The sequence below is a fragment of the Notolepis coatsorum genome (assembly GCF_963971535.1).
Source record: "Notolepis coatsorum genome assembly, chromosome: 5".
In the NCBI taxonomy this organism is placed as follows: Eukaryota; Metazoa; Chordata; class Actinopteri; order Aulopiformes; family Paralepididae; genus Notolepis; species Notolepis coatsorum.
The window spans coordinates 133942241-133960183 of NC_140169.1; the positions used below are offsets into that span (position 1 = coordinate 133942241).

Consider the following 17943-nt stretch of genomic DNA (forward strand, 5'->3'; position numbering starts at 1 on the left):
CTCCGCCTGGATGACGACCAACCACCTCAAACTGAACCTAAGCAAAACAGAATTGCTCCACCTGCCGGCCAAATCCTCCCCCCTGACCGACCTCTCCATCACAGTCGAGAATGCAGCTGTGACCGCGTCGCCGACCGCCAAGAACCTTGGTGTTGTCCTCGACGACCAGTTGAACTTCTCTGCTCACATCGCAGCGACAACCAGAACCTGCAGATTCCTCCTGAGCAACGTCAGAAGGATACGCCCCTTCCTGACAAAAGAAGCCACCCAACTCCTCGTCCAATCAACAGTCATCTCCCGCCTCGACTACTGCAACGCACTGCTAGCTGGCCTCCCGGCCACTGCCACCAAGCCTCTTCAACTCATTCAAAATGCAGCGGCCCGCCTGATCTCAAACCTGCCGAAGTCAGCCCATGTCACCCCACTTCTTAGGGACCTGCACTGGCTCCCCATTGCTGCATGTATCCGCTTCAAGGCCCTCGACCTAGCATACCGTGCGGCAAAGGGAACCGCTCCCGCCTACCTCCGGTCAATGGTCTCTAACTACACACCCTCAAGACCCCTACGCTCTGCGTCTTCTGGCCGCCTCAGATCTACTCCTATCCAAGCTCCCGGAGGGTCATCAAAGAGAAGCCGCCTATTCTCAGTCCTTGCCCCACAATGGTGGAATGAACTACCCATCCCAGTTAGGACAGCCGAATCCCGTCCAATCTTTCGCCGTCGACTAAAGACTCACTTCTTCAACCATTATCTGAAATGATAAAAAAAAAAAAAATCTAACCCCGACTAACCTTAATGTCATGCACTTGTCCTAATAAACTAACCTACACTGTAACACGCAACACTTTGATGAACATTGTTACTCAGCTGATAGAGTTATACCCTTCTTGCTGTCTTGTCGCACAGAACTTGTAAGTCGCTTTGGATAAAAGCGTCAGCTAAATGACTAAATGTAAATGTAAATGTAAGCAGCTTTGTTTCAATTGGAATCAGTGACACAGATCTGTAGGATGATGGTTCTGTGGATGGTTCGAATGGATGTGTTGATAGCGTCATAACGACTCATTCAAAAACTATTCTGTCACGTGGAATGTGTTAGTTGCTTACACAATGTTGGATTATGTAATTGGTTGGTCATGACTCATTGTGGAACAAAATATAAATTGCGGGAAGTCTGTTGTTGGATGCCATTCGTCAAAAGGACACTAATTTCACTGTTAATAAAATGGTCAATCAATCCAATAACACACGCTCACTTCACTGTTAGAGGGCATGCTGTGAAGCAACTCGGAGGTGGCATCTAAGAATGAAGTGAGCGTGTGTTATTGGAATGATTGATTGATTGAAAATTGTATTAATGTCCGCCTTGTTTCGAACTGGTTATGCTTAGGCCCTCTTTTGAAGTCTGTTATGCTTATAGAGTTTCTTTAGAGCAGGGCGATAGACCACCAGCCCGGATTCCAAACTCTAAGCATAACCAACTTCGAAAGAGGGCCTAAGCATAACCAGTTCGAAACAAGGCGGACATTAATAAAATTTCACTCATTCCAATAACACACGCTCACTTCATTCTTAGATGCTTCTATAGAAAGTAGGTTAAAAAAAGAACCTAACCTACTTTTTCTGCGGATGGTTGTGAAAAAATCTCCATTATGCTTCAATTAATGTGTTTATTGTATAGCAATAAGGTTGGATGAATTTGGCAATTGTATAAAGATGTAAGCACTGTCTATCTGTAATAAAACTTTCAATCAAACCAATAACACACGCTCACTTCATACTTCTCTTTCTTTTTTTGGAACAACTTTTTCTGCGGATGGTTGTCAAATCTTCAATTAATGTGTTTATTGTATAGCAATAAGGTTGGATGAATGCGCCAAAAGACATTACACCACGCGCAGTCGTGCGTTATGAGAATTAGAGCATGTTCTTGGTATCTAGAAACATCTAGGGACCTGGGGGTATGTATTCCCAGTGTCAGAAATATTGTGTGTTACTAGGCTTGAGTAAATTGTAATGAAAAAAGGAGAATATAATTTTTTTTTGCATCTGCCGGTGAATAACACCATGTTACAATTGTGCTGGAACAGAGCTTGCTCACCACCTTCTTGAGATCAAGTGTACAAAAAAATCTAAGCAAATTAATAAAGGGAAGATGATTAAACAGAAGGATTTGTAGATCCAGTAATAAATGATTTTTTTATACTTTCTTTTCAGTTTACTGTAAACAAGACCAGACATACAAAAAGGAGGAAACAGAATAAAAATAAACAGACATAAAACTAAAGACTGCCAGACAGGAAAATAAAATAACTGACTTAACTCAAAGCATTACTTAACCTGTTAATCTGTAGACCGTTTTCGCCTAAAAGGTACATGCAAGTAAAGTACAAGTAAATGGAAGATTGCTCCACTTCTGCAAGGCCAATTTGCATGTTCTTGGTATCTAGGGACCTGGGGGTATGTATTTCCAGTGTCAGAAATATTGTGTCTGTTACTAGGCTGAGTAAATCTTAATGAATAAATTAATTGATTAATTATGATTTATGATTTTGATGATGATCAACAATTGATACGGGGCACAAAAAATCTAAGCAAATGAACCGCGGGAAGATGATTAAACAGAATGATTTGTAGATACAGTAATTAATGATAATCAACTTTAATTATAAATTCATATTTGACCTTGAACTTGACCTTGACCTTATTATGGCCAAATCATACATCCAATGGCAGGGTTGAATCTGGATTTAGTCATTTCTTGCGGTTTTTACGATAATTAGCATTTTCCGATAAATTTGTATTTCCAATAAAACATAAAATAGGGATGCTCAATATTGGCTTTTTTACCGATACCGATATACCGATATTGTCCAACTCTTAATTTCCGATACCGATATATGCAGGGTTACTCTTGGCTACAAAAAAAAATATTTAAAAACATTGACCTCTTAACATCCAAGGGCCCACATGTGGACGATTCTTTGCCGACCTCTAGTGACTCGGGTGTGCATTTCTTTTAATACAATATATAGATAGAATTAAAGCTATATTTGTTGCCTGTCGATTGCCCTTTCAGTTGACAAAATCCGTTCAGCGGTTCTCGAGTTACATGCCGATATGTGAGGCGTGCCCAAGTACGCAAAAGTACACATTACCACCCCCGACTCCCGGGGCTCTAGCTCCGTCAATCATTTGGCGATCTCGGAAGTCTTTGCACAGGGTTGTAGCCAATGAGTGTGGCTTTCCAATGATACCCCATAGTGATAATTGGGGATCTAATACGGTCTCTTGATCGATTTATGATAAAAAAAAAAGCAGGGTCCCCCTATAGGGGGACCTTAAGGCTTAACAGGTTCCGATAAATTCTTATTTTCGGTAAATCGTATAAAACATCGGTAAAAATGAAATGACTGCTGTTTTGATAGGGTTAAGGGCTTTACTCTTGGCTACATTTGAAAAAACAACATTATAAATCCTCTTAACATCCAAGGGCCCACATGTGGGCCCTCATGAGGACGATTCGTGACGCGCCACTTTGCTGACCTCTAGCAGCTCGGGTGTACATTTCTTTATTTGTTGCCTGTCAATTGCTCTTTCAGCTGACAAAATCCATTCAGCGGTTCTCGAGTTACATGCCGATATGTGAGGCGTGCGCCAAAGTACGTGTAGTGTGGCTTTCCAATGATACCCCATTTCTATTGATCGATTTATGATAAAGAAAAGCAGGGTCCCCCAATTTGATTACAATCACCTGTTTACCTACCAAGATGTCTGCAATCTTATATGAATAATGTCATGCTTAATTGTAAATACATTTGTTTTCCTCTTGCTTTGGCACATATGGTCAAACGGTTCATATGTCTAAATTGAGCAAAAATTGGATGTTTATTTCACAATGAATAGACTATTTAACAAATTTGCTATACTCTCAAATGCACATGGCATGTGCTCAATATCCCTCACATTGATGTTGGGTTGGTTAGAAATACAAATAAGTTAATTCATACAGTACATATTTGAGAGACTTTCCACATGCATTTCACTTGGTATTTACAAAATTGTGAGGCTTTTTAAAAAAAAAAATCAAAGGGATTGCATAACTTCATGCCATTTTTTTTTATTACTTGTGTGATTATAGCCGATTACATTTAATATTAGGACACCCCATTAGCTGTAGCAGAAGCAGAATTATTTCACACAAGTCCACACAAAATATTCTATACATGACTGTATATAATCACAATAAAACATGACATACAAAACACACCTAGCTCCATTAGTGAAAATAACTTGAGATGGACAATGAAAGATCTCTAGTTGAGTAATTATAATTTATAATAATAATTTGTTATAAATCAAAATAGCTTATAAAAAGTGTCTAATTTGATTCCATGTTTTCTATGAATGTGTGGAAATAAAACACTTCACGTCACTGGGTTTTGGGCTGTGCTGCATTACAAACAGGCCGGCAGCTCCGCTGGCTGCTTTCGAGAGCATCAACGTGAAGAAATGTGACAAAGCAATGGAGGGGAACAAATCAAACACTTAAGATTCATGATGCACGTAGCATAATCCAAGATTCATGATGCATGCACATAGCAAAATTCAATGACTGTTCCCTGAGGATACGGTGGAATAATAGTGCAAACATGTCCAGTCATCAAACTATGCCATTATTCATATGATTCAAATGACCTAAGTGTATGAAAACTTTAGAGACTTTGAAAGTAACCTCACAAGGCGCCACTTTAACATGGGCAAGTCATTTGACAAGTATATTGAAGTATTAAACTGACCCGTGGTGGAATGTATTCCTTGGCCACATTCCTCAGGCCAAACAGTTTACAAAATAGGCCTTTTGCAGTGTGAAGTGTTTTTCCATTCTGTATACAAAGGCCATCTATATTAATCTTTTGGGAATTGGTGGAACAGCTTTCCAGAAAAGGAAATGCTATAGTTACCATTAGGCCCTACTACGTAGGTTTTTTGGAATGTTCTCAGAATTCCATCATGGAATTCTTATCTTGGAATTCTAGGACTCCATAGCATGCAATTATGACAAGTAATTTGAGTGTTTACACATCCGAACTTGAAGCGATATAGGGCTAAGATCTTGTGGTGGCACAAAACCCTTACAGTTGCGTTATGTGGAAATGCACTGAACAGCTTTTAGGGCAGGTAACACCCATGAACCAACTGCTTTATGCAAAGCAGCTCACCAAGAAGCCTGTAAAGATGGCGGAAGCACAAAACCTGAAAAATTCACATTTGAGTGTGTGTAGTTTCCTTTTAAGGATAACTAATACAATAAACAGTTTTTGGACTATAGTGTGTGGTTTTAGTGGGGATGAGGTTTTCCCCCACTTTTTTATTTTAATACAGATTTTGCAGGTTGTTCTTCACCATCAATAAGAAAGGGATTTTTTTTTTTTTAATTAATCTTTATTTTGAAAGAACAAAGAAATGTTGTAAAAAACTATACGAATAGAAAGATAGATTCCTTTAAATCCTTAACACAAGTTTGTGGTGACAGTGTAAATGACCCACGGACACTAGTGAACTTTCGACGTCGCCTGTAGGGCGTTCCACGATTCAGGAGCACAGAAGCCAAAGGGAGATGAACCAAGTTCAGTGCAAACCCAGCCAGTCATTGTTTGTGTACCATTATGGTACAGAGGTCCATTGAAACAATGAGGTAATGTAGTTTGGACAATCTCCAATTATGACTTCATATGCCAGTGCGACTTTAGTCTTCCTGCCAAAGTGGACCACCCACCCATATTGTACAGGACAACAGTGAGGATTATAACCATCACCAGTGATCAATCTGATGGTGATACAGAATCTAAGATCTTGAGTGGAAACTGCTGCATGTCTATGAATCACATCTCCACAATCCAAAAACATAAATCCAGTATTTTGCTGCAATTTACTGGCAAGTACATTCACATGGTATTTTAACTCTTCAATTTACAGTAGATATGCAAAGGTCATTGTAAACTATGTGGCTCATACATTTAGTTATACTGGCATTAAGCATATTTGAGACTGCCAAGTGTGTCTTGTAAAGCATTAAGAGTTGTAGATTCTCAGTGGCTAATCTTAGAATCTGCAGTACAATAGATACGTGTTCCGCATAGAGATTAACTTCACAGCCTTTGATATTAGACAATATTTGTAAATAAGACTAGGCCTAGAATCCATCCCTGTGGGACACTATTTGTAATTGATAGAAACTGTCTCCAATAAGTAGCTTTGAAACAAACTGCAAAGCAAATACTGTAGGTCAACTGCCTTTGACAGATCTACAAATAGGGCAATGTGTTCTCTTTTGTTAAGGGCAGATACTATACAATTTATAACCATGTTAAAGCCTGGTGTGGGCTTAAAATGCTGACTCAATTACAAATAATTTCATGAGTTTTGTAAGGCAGCCTAGAGATTGGATAGTTATTATTTAGGTCCCTTCCGTCGCCACCTTTATGCAAGGGGGTTTACATGGGCTGTTTTCCAGGCATCTATACTTTTATGTGTAGGTAAGGCGGTAGGAGCCCTACTTTTCAGCTTTCCAGAATTGACTGATCTGAATATCGGATTAATATTCAGTTTTGGCGTCGACAGCAGATTTAATTTATTTCTGATTTGACTGGCAAGTGACTAGGCTCGGTTCCTTTAAAAAAAGAAACTGCCAAATCTGGTCTAAATCAAGTTGATAAATCTTACTTTCTTGATGGAGCATGTCAGTAACTGAAAAATCCCTTCATGAGCAAAGGCAAAAGTCACTGCATTTGTCCTAGGCAAATGTTGAGCGATTTGCAGTGTCAAATTTCCCTCGGGATAAAAGTATTTCTATTTTATTCCACAAGACCTTTGATAAAAAAAATGCCAAACAATTTTTAAGATGAGATGTTCCTTTATTAATTCATTCGATCCATGCAGGGCTCAACAAGATGGGTCCAGAAGAAAGATGCCGCTTGTGATGCTGGGTAGAGTTTGAACTTCTGCGCTCTGGAAACAGACAGGCATTATGTCACTCAGTACCACAACATAACTGATGGGCTATCCTGAATATCCTGAAAGGTCAAGTCGAATAGGCAAACTGGTTTTCCACATGCAGCAGGAAATTTAAATAAAATAAAGAACACATGCAGAAAACCCATGACTCAAAACAAAAAGACAGGACAGCCCTACATCTCAACTGGAACTGCTGTGTCCTTACCCCTTTTCAGGTTAGACCTTCGAGTAGATGATCCGCTTGCGTTTTGGGGCCTCACACACTGGCCACTGCAGACACCACCCATGTTGTCGTCGGCCTCACAAATCACTGCATCACAATGGACAAAGATCTGTGGAGAGAACCAGTATTAGGATTGAAGTACAGTTTGGAATAATAACTCAATAAGGTACATTAGTCTACCTGGTCTTTTAGAACCGTATTGTCCCTGGTGAAGGCAAACATCTTGATTGAGAAGCGTTTGATGTGAGCCGGTATGGAAACCCTGGCATCAGTCACAACAGGATAGAAGACTGTCGCATAGCGGTCCTCAAGGTTCTCACAGCTAAGCCAAGGGGGAGGGAAAGAACCATTACAGGTTGTAGGTATAAATGAATTTATAGTGTTAGTCTTTAGACAACTTTACAACTTATGCCCCACACAGACGGCAAAGGCAGCCATGCAAGCTCACCAACCAGCCCGCCAGGAGCAGTTAGGGGTCATGCGTCTTGCTCAAGGACACTGCCAACTTGGCAGGAGGCAGGGACAAAACCGGGAACCTTTAGGTTACCAGACAACCACTCTTACCTCCTGAGCCACTGATGTTCTTCAAGTCTCTTTATGCATAAGGCTATACACATGGTCAGGGGTGTGTAAGTAGTGTAACTAGGGATGTCCGATATTGGCATTAAAATGCGATATCCAAAAAGAATATTTACATTTCTATAACCTTTATTTACCCAGGCAAGCAAGTAAGAACAAATTCCGATTTTATTTATTGTCAAAAGTATGCATAATGTAGTGTTAATTCCACAACAAGATATATGTAATGTTAATTACCTGAAATTATTCCGTTTTTTGGGGGGGGGGGAAACCCTGCATATATCGGTATCGGAAATTAAGAGTTGGACAATATCGGTAAAAAAGCCAATATCGAGCATCCCTAATTGTAACAACGTAAAATTACTCAAGTACCGTTTTTGGGGATTTGTACTTTACGCAAGTAATATTAGGTTTGTATACTTTTACTCAAAATTACATTTGAGAAAAAAAACTTTACACCTTACATTTAAAATGCAGACCTAAAGTACAAAGTTTGCAGGTCCAACCATTTTAATTAGTATATTTGTTTCTCTGGCTGAACTAACGTTAACACTTTTTAAAAACAGCCAATCAAATCCCCATCAAAGGAAAGTTAACCCGCCCATACTCATTGGTCCTTGTCAAAGACTAGAAAGCGGGGATCTTTGTAAACGCCTGCCATCAGAAGAATAGACAGTCAGAAAAAAGTACTTTAAGTACATTTTAAATGTAGAAACTTGACTTTTAACATGTGTTTTTAGCCAGATACTCTTTTACTTGAGTACGATTTTGAGAAAGTACCCATACTTTCACTTAAGTATAATTTCTGGGTACTTTACATCCCTGCACATAAGTTTACCTGTCCACGATGATGTCCCAACTAGGCAAAGATGTCCTGTTTTCATGAAGAGTAGCCCAGCAGTTGTCCAAGATTAATTTTATCTGGGGGTCGGTGGACTGCCTCAACGCCACCTCAAAGTACAGAGGCTCCCTCAAGTACTTTACTACAGGGTAGTCATCTGCTCTATAGAACTGCTCATAGGATTCATCTGGAAAAACACAAGAACACCGGTGTTCAGGTAGAATAAGGAGAGGTTTCATACAAATTGATAAGGGAACATTCACAGGATTTAAACGGCTTTACCCTGAGCTAGTATCAATTCGACCATCAGCTGTCCTGTCCCAGTCTCTGCCATAGGCTCATAGTTCCTTTGTCTGGAGTGATATCCGAGTGTCTCCGTGTCATTGACTAGATAGTAACAGGAAATTTTTTGGCTAAAGGGAAAAAAGATACAGCATCAGGATTCAAAGAAAGCTGGAGGGAAGGTTACATGTAACAGATAGTGTCCTTACCTATACTCCGGATGAACGGTTGACTTGGAGCCTTTGCTTGGAAAACGGTACAAGGCAATCTCGTTCTCATACAGCAAGTAATTGTCAAAGAACTAGAGACGGGAGAGCATAATTGTGGACATAGTTTCATACTGTATTTAAGAAACACTTGAAATGCTTTGAGGTGACTTACCATTCTAGTAGTGCCACAAGAATCAACACTGAAGGAGAATTGCGCAAAGCGGTCATCGTTGAAGACCGGTTTGCAGGATGGGTCATTCAGGGTCAAATGACCAGGGATCAGGTTGGGGACAGATTCCACCTTCACAGCCAGAGCAGTTACCGTTCCATTGGAGTAGCAGGCTGAAGGGAAAGCCAATAAGTTAATTACATCACAACTTGGCAGCAAAGTAGTTAAAAAAAATAGATCACAAAAACATACTAGTTGTGGCCAAAGGGAAGTTGCAGGCCAGAGAGAAGTCGGCTAGTTTCCATTTACTGGGCTCCCACAGAAGCACGTCAATTCTGGCTTTGACAAACGATGACTCAATTAGCTGCAAAACAAAAGAAATGGCAGGTCATTTATTTTGCAATTGACTCATGTGGTTTGCATGTGACCAGCCATTTGGATACATTCGTTCTTGGTCAAAAAGCACCAAAATGCATAAACCTGAAGCAGATTGGATACATTCGTTCTTGGTCAAAAAGCACCAAAATGCATAAACCTGAAGCAGATTGTCCACGGTGGTTTGGGAGTAATGCATGTTATTCGAGATCCAGATGTTTTAAGGTGCCTTGGGATCATTCAACAAGGCAACCATGCTGTAAGAAATGCTGCATTTAACACATCCAGATTCATGCATTTTGTCGCCTTGTGTCAAGATGAATTGGATCCTCAACTGAAATGCTGGGAAGCGGCGCCAACAAAGCAAGTGTAGGTTGAAGCCAGGGATAGTTAGAAGTATTTTGGAACCCTAGTCCCATTTCCTACCTGCCAATAATAATGATCTGTAGAGTCCTTTCTCAGCGCAATCCATGCAGCTCCTCCTACTCGTTGCGGCTAGTTATACAAATCAATGCAAAGTCAATGGGTCAAGCTTCCATCTGTACAAGCCGACGAAGCCCAATTTGCATGCACTGGAGTATGTTTTAGTATGCTTCAGCCAGCGTGTACAGGAGCTTGACCCAATTGACTTCGCATTCGTTTGTGGCCAACTAGTCAGAGCTAGCATGAAGAACAGCTTGGCAAGTAGGAAATAGGCCTAGGGTTCCAGAAACATCCCTTTAAGAAACCCTAGTAGAGGTCAACACACCTCAGGAGTACTGTAGAATACCAAAGGCACACCCCAGAAAATATAATCACCCCTCTACATCCAACGACAGTATTGGCAAAGTAAAGATGCAAGATTTAACACAGAATAAATCCCTCCCACCTCAAACATGGTGTCGGGGGCGGTGTATGGCACCACAATGCTGAAGTGTGTGCCGTTGTCATTCAGTTCATAGTCGTCAGCCATCTCAGGAGTAATTTGCCGAGTACCAAGTATGGTCTCAAAGTTGGGACCCTGGCTCCCATATTTCACGCTGATGTAGAACCAGTTCTCGTCACAGTTACCAGTGATGCTGGGCAGAACTGAAAAACAAGCGTTAAGTCATAAGATAACACATGGTAAACAAGTAAACATTTATTGAAGGTTGTCCTAGCGACGAGATGTTCCTTAGCTCCTCAGGCACTGTTGCCCACGAGTTGCCCTGCATGTACATCAGTCACACAAGCCTCATGATCTTACCAACATCCAGCAGAGATGCGTACAGCTCTGCCGAGAAGGGGAATGGAGTTTGTTCAGGTTGAATGAGAAAGCCAAAAGTCACAGGAAGGAAGTAGACGGTACCCAAGGGTTCAGGATTCTGTAGATATGAAAAGAGCCGTTAAGTTACACGCCAACATACTGTCGAGAGCAAAACTAGTTGGGAGAAAGTGAAACTTTTATACATACATGCTTATGGACAACGTCATCCGAGAAGGGCACTTGTAGAATAAAGGTCTTGGAACCATTGGAGAACTTGTGCTCCTGGACGTTGCATTCCGCAGGAGACTTCACCCCCGTTGAAAAGGTGATGTTCACCAGCTCCACATCATGGAGGAATGTTCCGAAGTGAGCCTCAAACACCCTCTTCTCAGGGACGGTGGCTTGATTAAAAGGGTAAGGGGCACATTTATACAATTTCAATGTAGTTGAATGCCTTTTTTTTTATGAGTTTGAATTGCCTTCGAGTTTAGACTTACCATGAATCATATTTGGAGGCCTGGGCATCAGAGGGGTGGTGACAGGGAAGAGTACTTTGTATCTGGTTTCAGCCTGGGTGTCATCCGCCCTCCACAGCAACTCAAGCATGGGTTCCACAGTGTACGTGATGTGGTACTCATAATCTGGAGCATGACTCTGCAATAATTAATGGAATTTAATAAAACATGCAAATAAAAACCAGTGGCCTACTATAAATGCATTTCCAATTACATATGCAGTACTCAAACCTTGTAATAGCCATCAGGCGAACCAACTGGGACCTCGATGATGATGTGAGTTGCCGTGGCAAATAATGAGTATTGTCGAGCAGCCATCTGGGTCTTGTCCAGCTTCTGGCCATTGATACCCATATGCATCTCCAGGATTTGGATGCCAGTGTTGATCAGGGGCGTTATATAGCGGGGTACATGCCAGGTGATCATTTCCTCAGTAGAGATCAAACCACCTAGTATAGACGGAATGTTTTTTTTAAGCCCCACACTTAGTATCCTTTCAGCACCCCACCTCCCAATTAAGACAGGACCTACCAGTAGGACAAGCAACTGCAGAGTCCACTACAGTCATGCCATGTGGTGCTTTGTAGTAAGTGCTCACTTGAAAAACCTCCATGGGGACTCCAGCCACCTAAGAGATCATAGTTAAGTATCCCAAAAGACGATATACTTGGGGGGGAAGGGGGGGGGATAATTAGCACAGTTGCTTACTTCCTCAGAGTACGTCTCGGCTGTGTTGTAGGGGCTTCGCACCACCAGGCGATTAGGCGTAGTCATGGCCCCATAGCCAGCTTGCTGAGCCTCAGTCAGCGTCATTACTATTGGCTCAGGAGTGTAAAATGTCATCTTCCAAATACCATATGCAGCACCAGTGACCTATGATGGAGAGGACAAAACAAAACTCCTTTGAGGTCGCATCCCTGATCTCATGTCCCACCAGTGAGCCTTCAGTTTAAATTGATGGCGTAAGATTAGAAAATGGCAGTTGGAACATACACCAGGAACTGCATTGATCCTCGAGTCATCTTCACGTTTCAAATCCTGGCCTTTTACAGCTTCAGTGTCAGGTGTGGCCATATAGCTCGACACCTAAAATAGGATTAGTCATTAAACATTGGTTTTTCAAAAACTGAACATTGTGGCAGTTGATATTGATAGTCAGTGATTTACCTCCATGTAGTTCCGGTCACAAAGAATCTCCCGGGAAGCCCATTTAGGATGTCTGCAAGTTTCGGTAATTTGATGATCGTCAGAGGACGACAGACTTTGGTTGTACATGCGGAGTCTCAAGCCAATATTAAAAGTCTCATCTTCCTATGGAGAAGAAGAATTACAGAACAATATGACAGTTGACCACTGCTCAGGGTCCAAACTGAAGTAGATCTTTCAGCACACTTCAATCCTTGCTGTACCACTAGGTATTGCATGCATCTTAATGTACTTAAATAAATAAACAGTATATGGCAATACACAAACTTGCTGAAGTTTTAACATACATGGTTGTCTACATAGCATCCCATCAAGGATGCATAGATTCTCGTGTTTCCCCAAGGGTCAGACTCCATGCTGTATCCACATTGAGCAGCCAAGGTAGGCGTCAACAGTATACGTTCAGTGCCATCTGGAAGAAGAGGCCATGAATCACAGCGATTAAGTCAAGTCTTACAAAAGTCAATGCCCCCCCCTCATCATCATTAATACATACCGATGGCTTCAACTCCTAGTCGATTCCCCACAGCTAGAGCCTTGTTCAAAGTCAGTCTCATTAGATTGTCCAAACAGTCTGACTTTAAACCACTGCCTGTTAAGGAGGAAAAGGTGTCAAGTATAATTTTATTTAGTAAAATTATAGTTTGGAAGGAAGATTAAGCACTTACTTGGCTGTGAACTCGGCTTGAAATATGGCCTCCTTTGACCTGAAACAACTACTGCAGCCATCACATTCCATAGCACACTAAGAAATAGAGGGGAGAAGCAAAAAGTCAATTCATACATTTTAAGGGTGGAAGGCTATAAACAATGGTTAAAAAGAAATTAAATTAAAACCTACAGACTTCCAAACATCGACATAATGCAGCCTCAAAGAGCAGCAAAATATAAATTGACAAGAATTCAAGCACCGGCGTCAGAACTGACACTAAACCCCACGACAAGCCCGACTCAAATCAGCTCTGAAACAAGGTGCCTGGTGCTTCCTCTGACCTGCAACAGCTGTTATATATGATAGTAATCAAGAATGCACAGGTGCTGATCATTAGTGTCCCCACACGCCTCATTGTCTGTAGGCATGGCATGATTTGTGGCAGTCCTTGAAACGCTTTAGCAATTTGTTTATTAACAATAATTAATAGTATTTGATTATATCATTATTGCAGACATCTTGGTAATCAGACACCAGGTGATCCGCTTCAAAATAGCCATGACCAAATGAGCTGTGTTAATGCACCATATTGGGAAACACATCACAAAATGTGAATTTAATTACCTGAATCTTCTCTGCTGCAGGGTGAAACTGTGATTTGCTTTGGTCTAATAAGTCACAAATACTGTACATATATGTGCAGTACCTAGTAGGACAATGGGCCATACATGAGGGTGCTAATTTAACTGTGAATGGAAAGTCATTTTAAACGGCTGCTTGCATTTTAACATCCTAACTAATGTAGATTTGTATCTTGGTTCTGCTTCAGATAGTCCTACTACTAGTGTGTCTCAATTTGTTACAGGATGTAATGGTTGCTGTGGAGTGGTGTATGCGAATACTCTGCCTTCGAAGGGATCGTCCTTGTGCAGTGCAGAGTACCTACTGAAATACATGTTGCTGGTCTCTGACAAGAACAAGTTACAGGTTGAAAAAACCCTCAGCTCAGAACTAGGCAAAATCTGCATATCGCTCGCTGATAACAAACTATCATTACACATGGGCAAAACAGAGTCCATTCTCTTCGGTTCAAATAACAAACTCAGCAAGACCGACGGCTTCTCAGTTACAGTGGGTGACAATATTGTCACAAGGAAAGAAGAAATTACCTACCTGGGTTCCATCCTAGAGGCAAATCTTTCCTGTGACAAAATGGCATCCAATGTAATAAAAAAAGTCAACCAACGAACTCGATTCTTGTACCGGATCTCCTCACTGGTAAACAAGAATACCCTGAAGACTCTGGCAGGGTACTACGACTATGCTTGCACCTCATGGTACCAAAGCACCTCAAAGGCGGTAAAAACTAAATTACAAACATCTCAAAACAAACTGGTCAGACTACTGCTTGACCTTACTCCTAGAACCCACCTCACCCCTGCCCACTTTGACAACCTAGGATGGCTTAGAGTAGACGACAGAGTACAGCAACTTGCAATGGGCCTGGTCTACAAGATACACTTCTACACGAGCAAGGTACCCATGTACATGTCAAAATACTTCCCAAAGGTCAGTGAATACCACGATCGCAACACCAGAGGGAGCTCCACAAATCATGTTAAACCCAGATTCGGCTCAAACAAGGGACTAAACACGTTTAGCAATTATGCCACATCAATGTGGAACGCCCTACCCAAAGCTGTAAAGGAATGTGAATCACTACCCACTTTCAAAAACACTCTCAAAGAACACCTACGGGAGACTGCAATTCGAAACTGGCCCCTGTAAATGTCCTAACACAACCCCCTCCAATGTACAGTAAATGACCAAGTATGATTTTGTCAATATTCCAATGTACAGTTTTACTTGTAGTTGTACGGTGTCCCGCACCCACCCCTCCTACCCACCCCCCCCCCCCCCCCCCCACCCCCCCAACCACCTCCATTGTACAGTCCCCCCCACCCCACCTCCTCCAATGTACAGTTTCTACGTCAAATGTATATACTCTCTTTTCTGGACTCTTTTCGTATCACAAACAGTACTGTATTTGCAAATCTGGTATGTCATAAATGTATAGATGTAGCAGTACTGTCTATCTGTATGTCATATATGTTATGATTAATTGAAAATGGGGGACCCTGATGTAAACAAGACGAAAGTCTTTCTCTGGTCTGCATCCCCTTAACAATTGTATGTTTTGAGCTGTACTGTACCCATTCTGCAATCTGTTAATAAAGTTTTCAATCAATCAATGTAAGCAATTTCTGATAAGCAAAAAATTCTCTTGTTTTTTCTTTTGAATATACGTAAAAAAGATATATATATATATATTTCTTTTTTTAAAGATCAGAATGCTATGCAGGATAGATTTGGTCTCATAACCATACTTTACCTTGAAAGTTTCACAAGAATACCTAAAGATGTGAAAACAAAATAACACTCAAGTAAAAACTCGAAAGTAGACATTGAACATAAAAACTTGCATCAATCATAATAAAAATAATGTATTACTCACATATAATGTGGATATACAGCAGGTCATCCTGACCATGTTAAGTGTATAGTACAATCAAAATAATCACACAAAGACATAATGTATCAGATGTAGGCCTACAATTATTGCTCACAGATAGTGGAATAAACAACAATGAACTGGGTATCGACTGTATTGATCATCATCAATGCCAATCATAAAGACTGCAGTAAAATGATCAAAATCAACCAATACAATATACCACAGTGTATCTCAGATCAGATATGTCTAGTTGAAGGACAGACACAATGTATTTTATCCATACTATCACCACCACATACATCTTGGTATGGCAAACAATAGCAAATTGTACAAACAGTTGATTAAAATTAAATGACAATCATGGCCACTGGGGTGTGTTTATGGAAACGCATGACATATGTGATCAATATCCTCTATTGATCTTATGCTGGTGGTCCAGTAATGTTTGCTGTAGACTGATTTTAGCATCTTCAAAATCTGGATTTAGCTCCAGTGCCTGCTTGAAGTCTCTCTCAGCATCTTGGAAAAAACCTGCAAGATAAGGTAAAATGTGAATATATGGCATGATGATTATAAATCCATGGTCTGATGCAATGTGTCGTTACGTAGCCTCGACAACAGCAAGTCAGCAATTCTAGATCACAAGCAGCATGAGCACTGCCAGCAAGCGTTTGCATGAGTGAATGGACAACACCATCTAGTGACTTGTCGGAGAACAGAGGGAAACTTATATTCACACTGTAAACATGGCCACACTTCAAAGCGACAGTTTGATTAATGTTTTGTCAGAGGGCAACCAACAGTGTGCATTTCATTACCTAATCTATAATGGACGAGTCCTCTGTTGTAAAATGGAACCTCAAATTGACAACCGGCTTCTATTGCAGAAGAGTAGTCCTCGATTGCCTCCTGAAAATCCACCCTGAAGTACTTTATTTGCCCGCGGTTGTTGAGAGCTGTAGCGAGGTCCATTGCGTCACATTTCCTGCAAATAAGGTGCAGGAGGTGGTTAAAACCTGACCATTTTAGTAAAGGTATATTATTATTATTATTATTACGGTCATTTAGCTAGAGCAGGGAGCTGTTGTGGTAACGTTACTAGCGTTGTTAGCCAAATTAACATGTTGAAAGTAGTCTCACTGTAACAGCAATCAATCAACGAGTACCTTGTTTTCAAACAGGAGGAGATGAACCTAGTATAAAGCTCTTCTGCCTGTTTGAAATGATGTCTTTTAAACTCGCCATGAGCGTGGTCAAGTGTTTGAGAATGATCTTCTTCCATAGGTTGTTTATGTTTCTCAACCTGTGTTCCGCAGCAGCAACCATATATATCTATGGCAGCAACAATAATACTTCCGGTCGGTGTTTTTTCCAAAATAAAGGGACGATTGTATACCTATATTATTAGACTGCGGTCAAGTGAGCCGTCTTTTGCTTTTGCGTGGTCAAGTGAGCCGCTCTTGTTTTTCGAGTGCGCGATTAGTTCCAGGTTTACGGTAATGCATTAAAACAAGCCTGGGACGCTGTTGTAATGAACCGACGTGACTTTTGAACACAGTCTCACAAGTAGATCTTACAGAAATACTTAATATGACATTGAATGCGCATCGAATCAATAGGACGTTTAGTCTAATCAATAGGACGTTTCGTATGTGCAGTATTATTGAACATCGAATCAATAGGACGCGCAGTAAGTATATTCGATCACTAAACTAAAGCTACAGACAATTCCACAGAGGAACACTTCCGGTGAGGATTTCAAAGTAAAGGATGGCATGTGGTTCATTTCTATTATTTCATAAGTAGTTTATTACACTGCCATGTTTGTACTTAATACTTCTCAAGACTACTTGCACAAATAATATTAACTACTTTTACTGTGTACTTTGAGTAATTTGAGTTTCAAAGTCCTTTTTATAGAACAATGAGTATTTTCGACTAACTTTGATGTGGGATAAAAAAAGATTTTCCCATAAGCACCTTATGAAACTGCCATGGTTGTACTTAGTACCTCTTAGACTACCTGTACAAATTATATGAAATATTTTTACTGTGTACTTTTTGAGTAATTTGAGTTTCAAAGTCCCCAGAATCAGCATTTTCGACTAACTTTGATGTGGGATAAAAAAAGATTT

General features: G+C 40.7%; 3 protein-coding genes across 3 annotated transcripts; all 3 read right to left on the reverse strand.

Moving 5' to 3' along the window:
- Positions 1 to 6906: 6906 nt before the first annotated feature.
- zpax1 (zona pellucida protein AX 1) lies at positions 6907 to 11526 on the reverse strand (the record flags this gene model as incomplete). The annotated part of the gene is made up of 12 exons (XM_084314268.1): positions 6907 to 7011; positions 7223 to 7349; positions 7421 to 7562; positions 8658 to 8847; positions 8943 to 9073; positions 9152 to 9243; positions 9324 to 9493; positions 9630 to 9684; positions 10564 to 10763; positions 10921 to 11038; positions 11128 to 11321; positions 11418 to 11526. The coding sequence occupies 12 exons, from the start codon at positions 11524 to 11526 to the stop codon at positions 6926 to 6928; spliced, it is 1614 nt and encodes a 537-aa protein (XP_084170394.1). The 3' UTR covers positions 6907 to 6925.
- Positions 11527 to 11660: 134 nt separating this feature from the next.
- On the reverse strand, positions 11661 to 12672 carry LOC311228359 (uncharacterized protein; the record flags this gene model as incomplete). The annotated part of the gene is made up of 5 exons (XM_084314269.1): positions 12603 to 12672; positions 12429 to 12521; positions 12144 to 12308; positions 11967 to 12063; positions 11661 to 11884 (listed from the first exon to the last, which is right to left on the reverse strand). The coding sequence occupies exons 1-5, from the start codon at positions 12606 to 12608 to the stop codon at positions 11661 to 11663; spliced, it is 585 nt and encodes a 194-aa protein (XP_084170395.1). The 5' UTR covers positions 12609 to 12672.
- Positions 12673 to 15781: 3109 nt separating this feature from the next.
- Positions 15782 to 17131, reverse strand: ttc32 (tetratricopeptide repeat domain 32). The gene is made up of 3 exons (XM_084314001.1): positions 16975 to 17131; positions 16627 to 16793; positions 15782 to 16339 (listed from the first exon to the last, which is right to left on the reverse strand). Exons 1-3 carry the CDS (start codon positions 17088 to 17090, stop codon positions 16212 to 16214), a joined length of 411 nt encoding a protein of 136 aa, XP_084170127.1. The 5' UTR covers positions 17091 to 17131; the 3' UTR covers positions 15782 to 16211.
- Positions 17132 to 17943: the final 812 nt, after the last annotated feature.

Coding starts and splice junctions, on each gene's coding strand:
- ttc32 (XM_084314001.1), bottom strand. CDS start 17,090: ATGGAAGAAGATCATTCTCAAACACTTGACCACGCTCATGGCGAGTTT. Junction 16,794..16,974: donor TCCTCCTGTTTGAAAACAAG/GTACTCGTTGAT, acceptor CCTTATTTGCAG/GAAATGTGACGCAATGGACC. Junction 16,340..16,626: donor ACTCGTCCATTATAGATTAG/GTAATGAAATGC, acceptor CTTATCTTGCAG/GTTTTTTCCAAGATGCTGAG.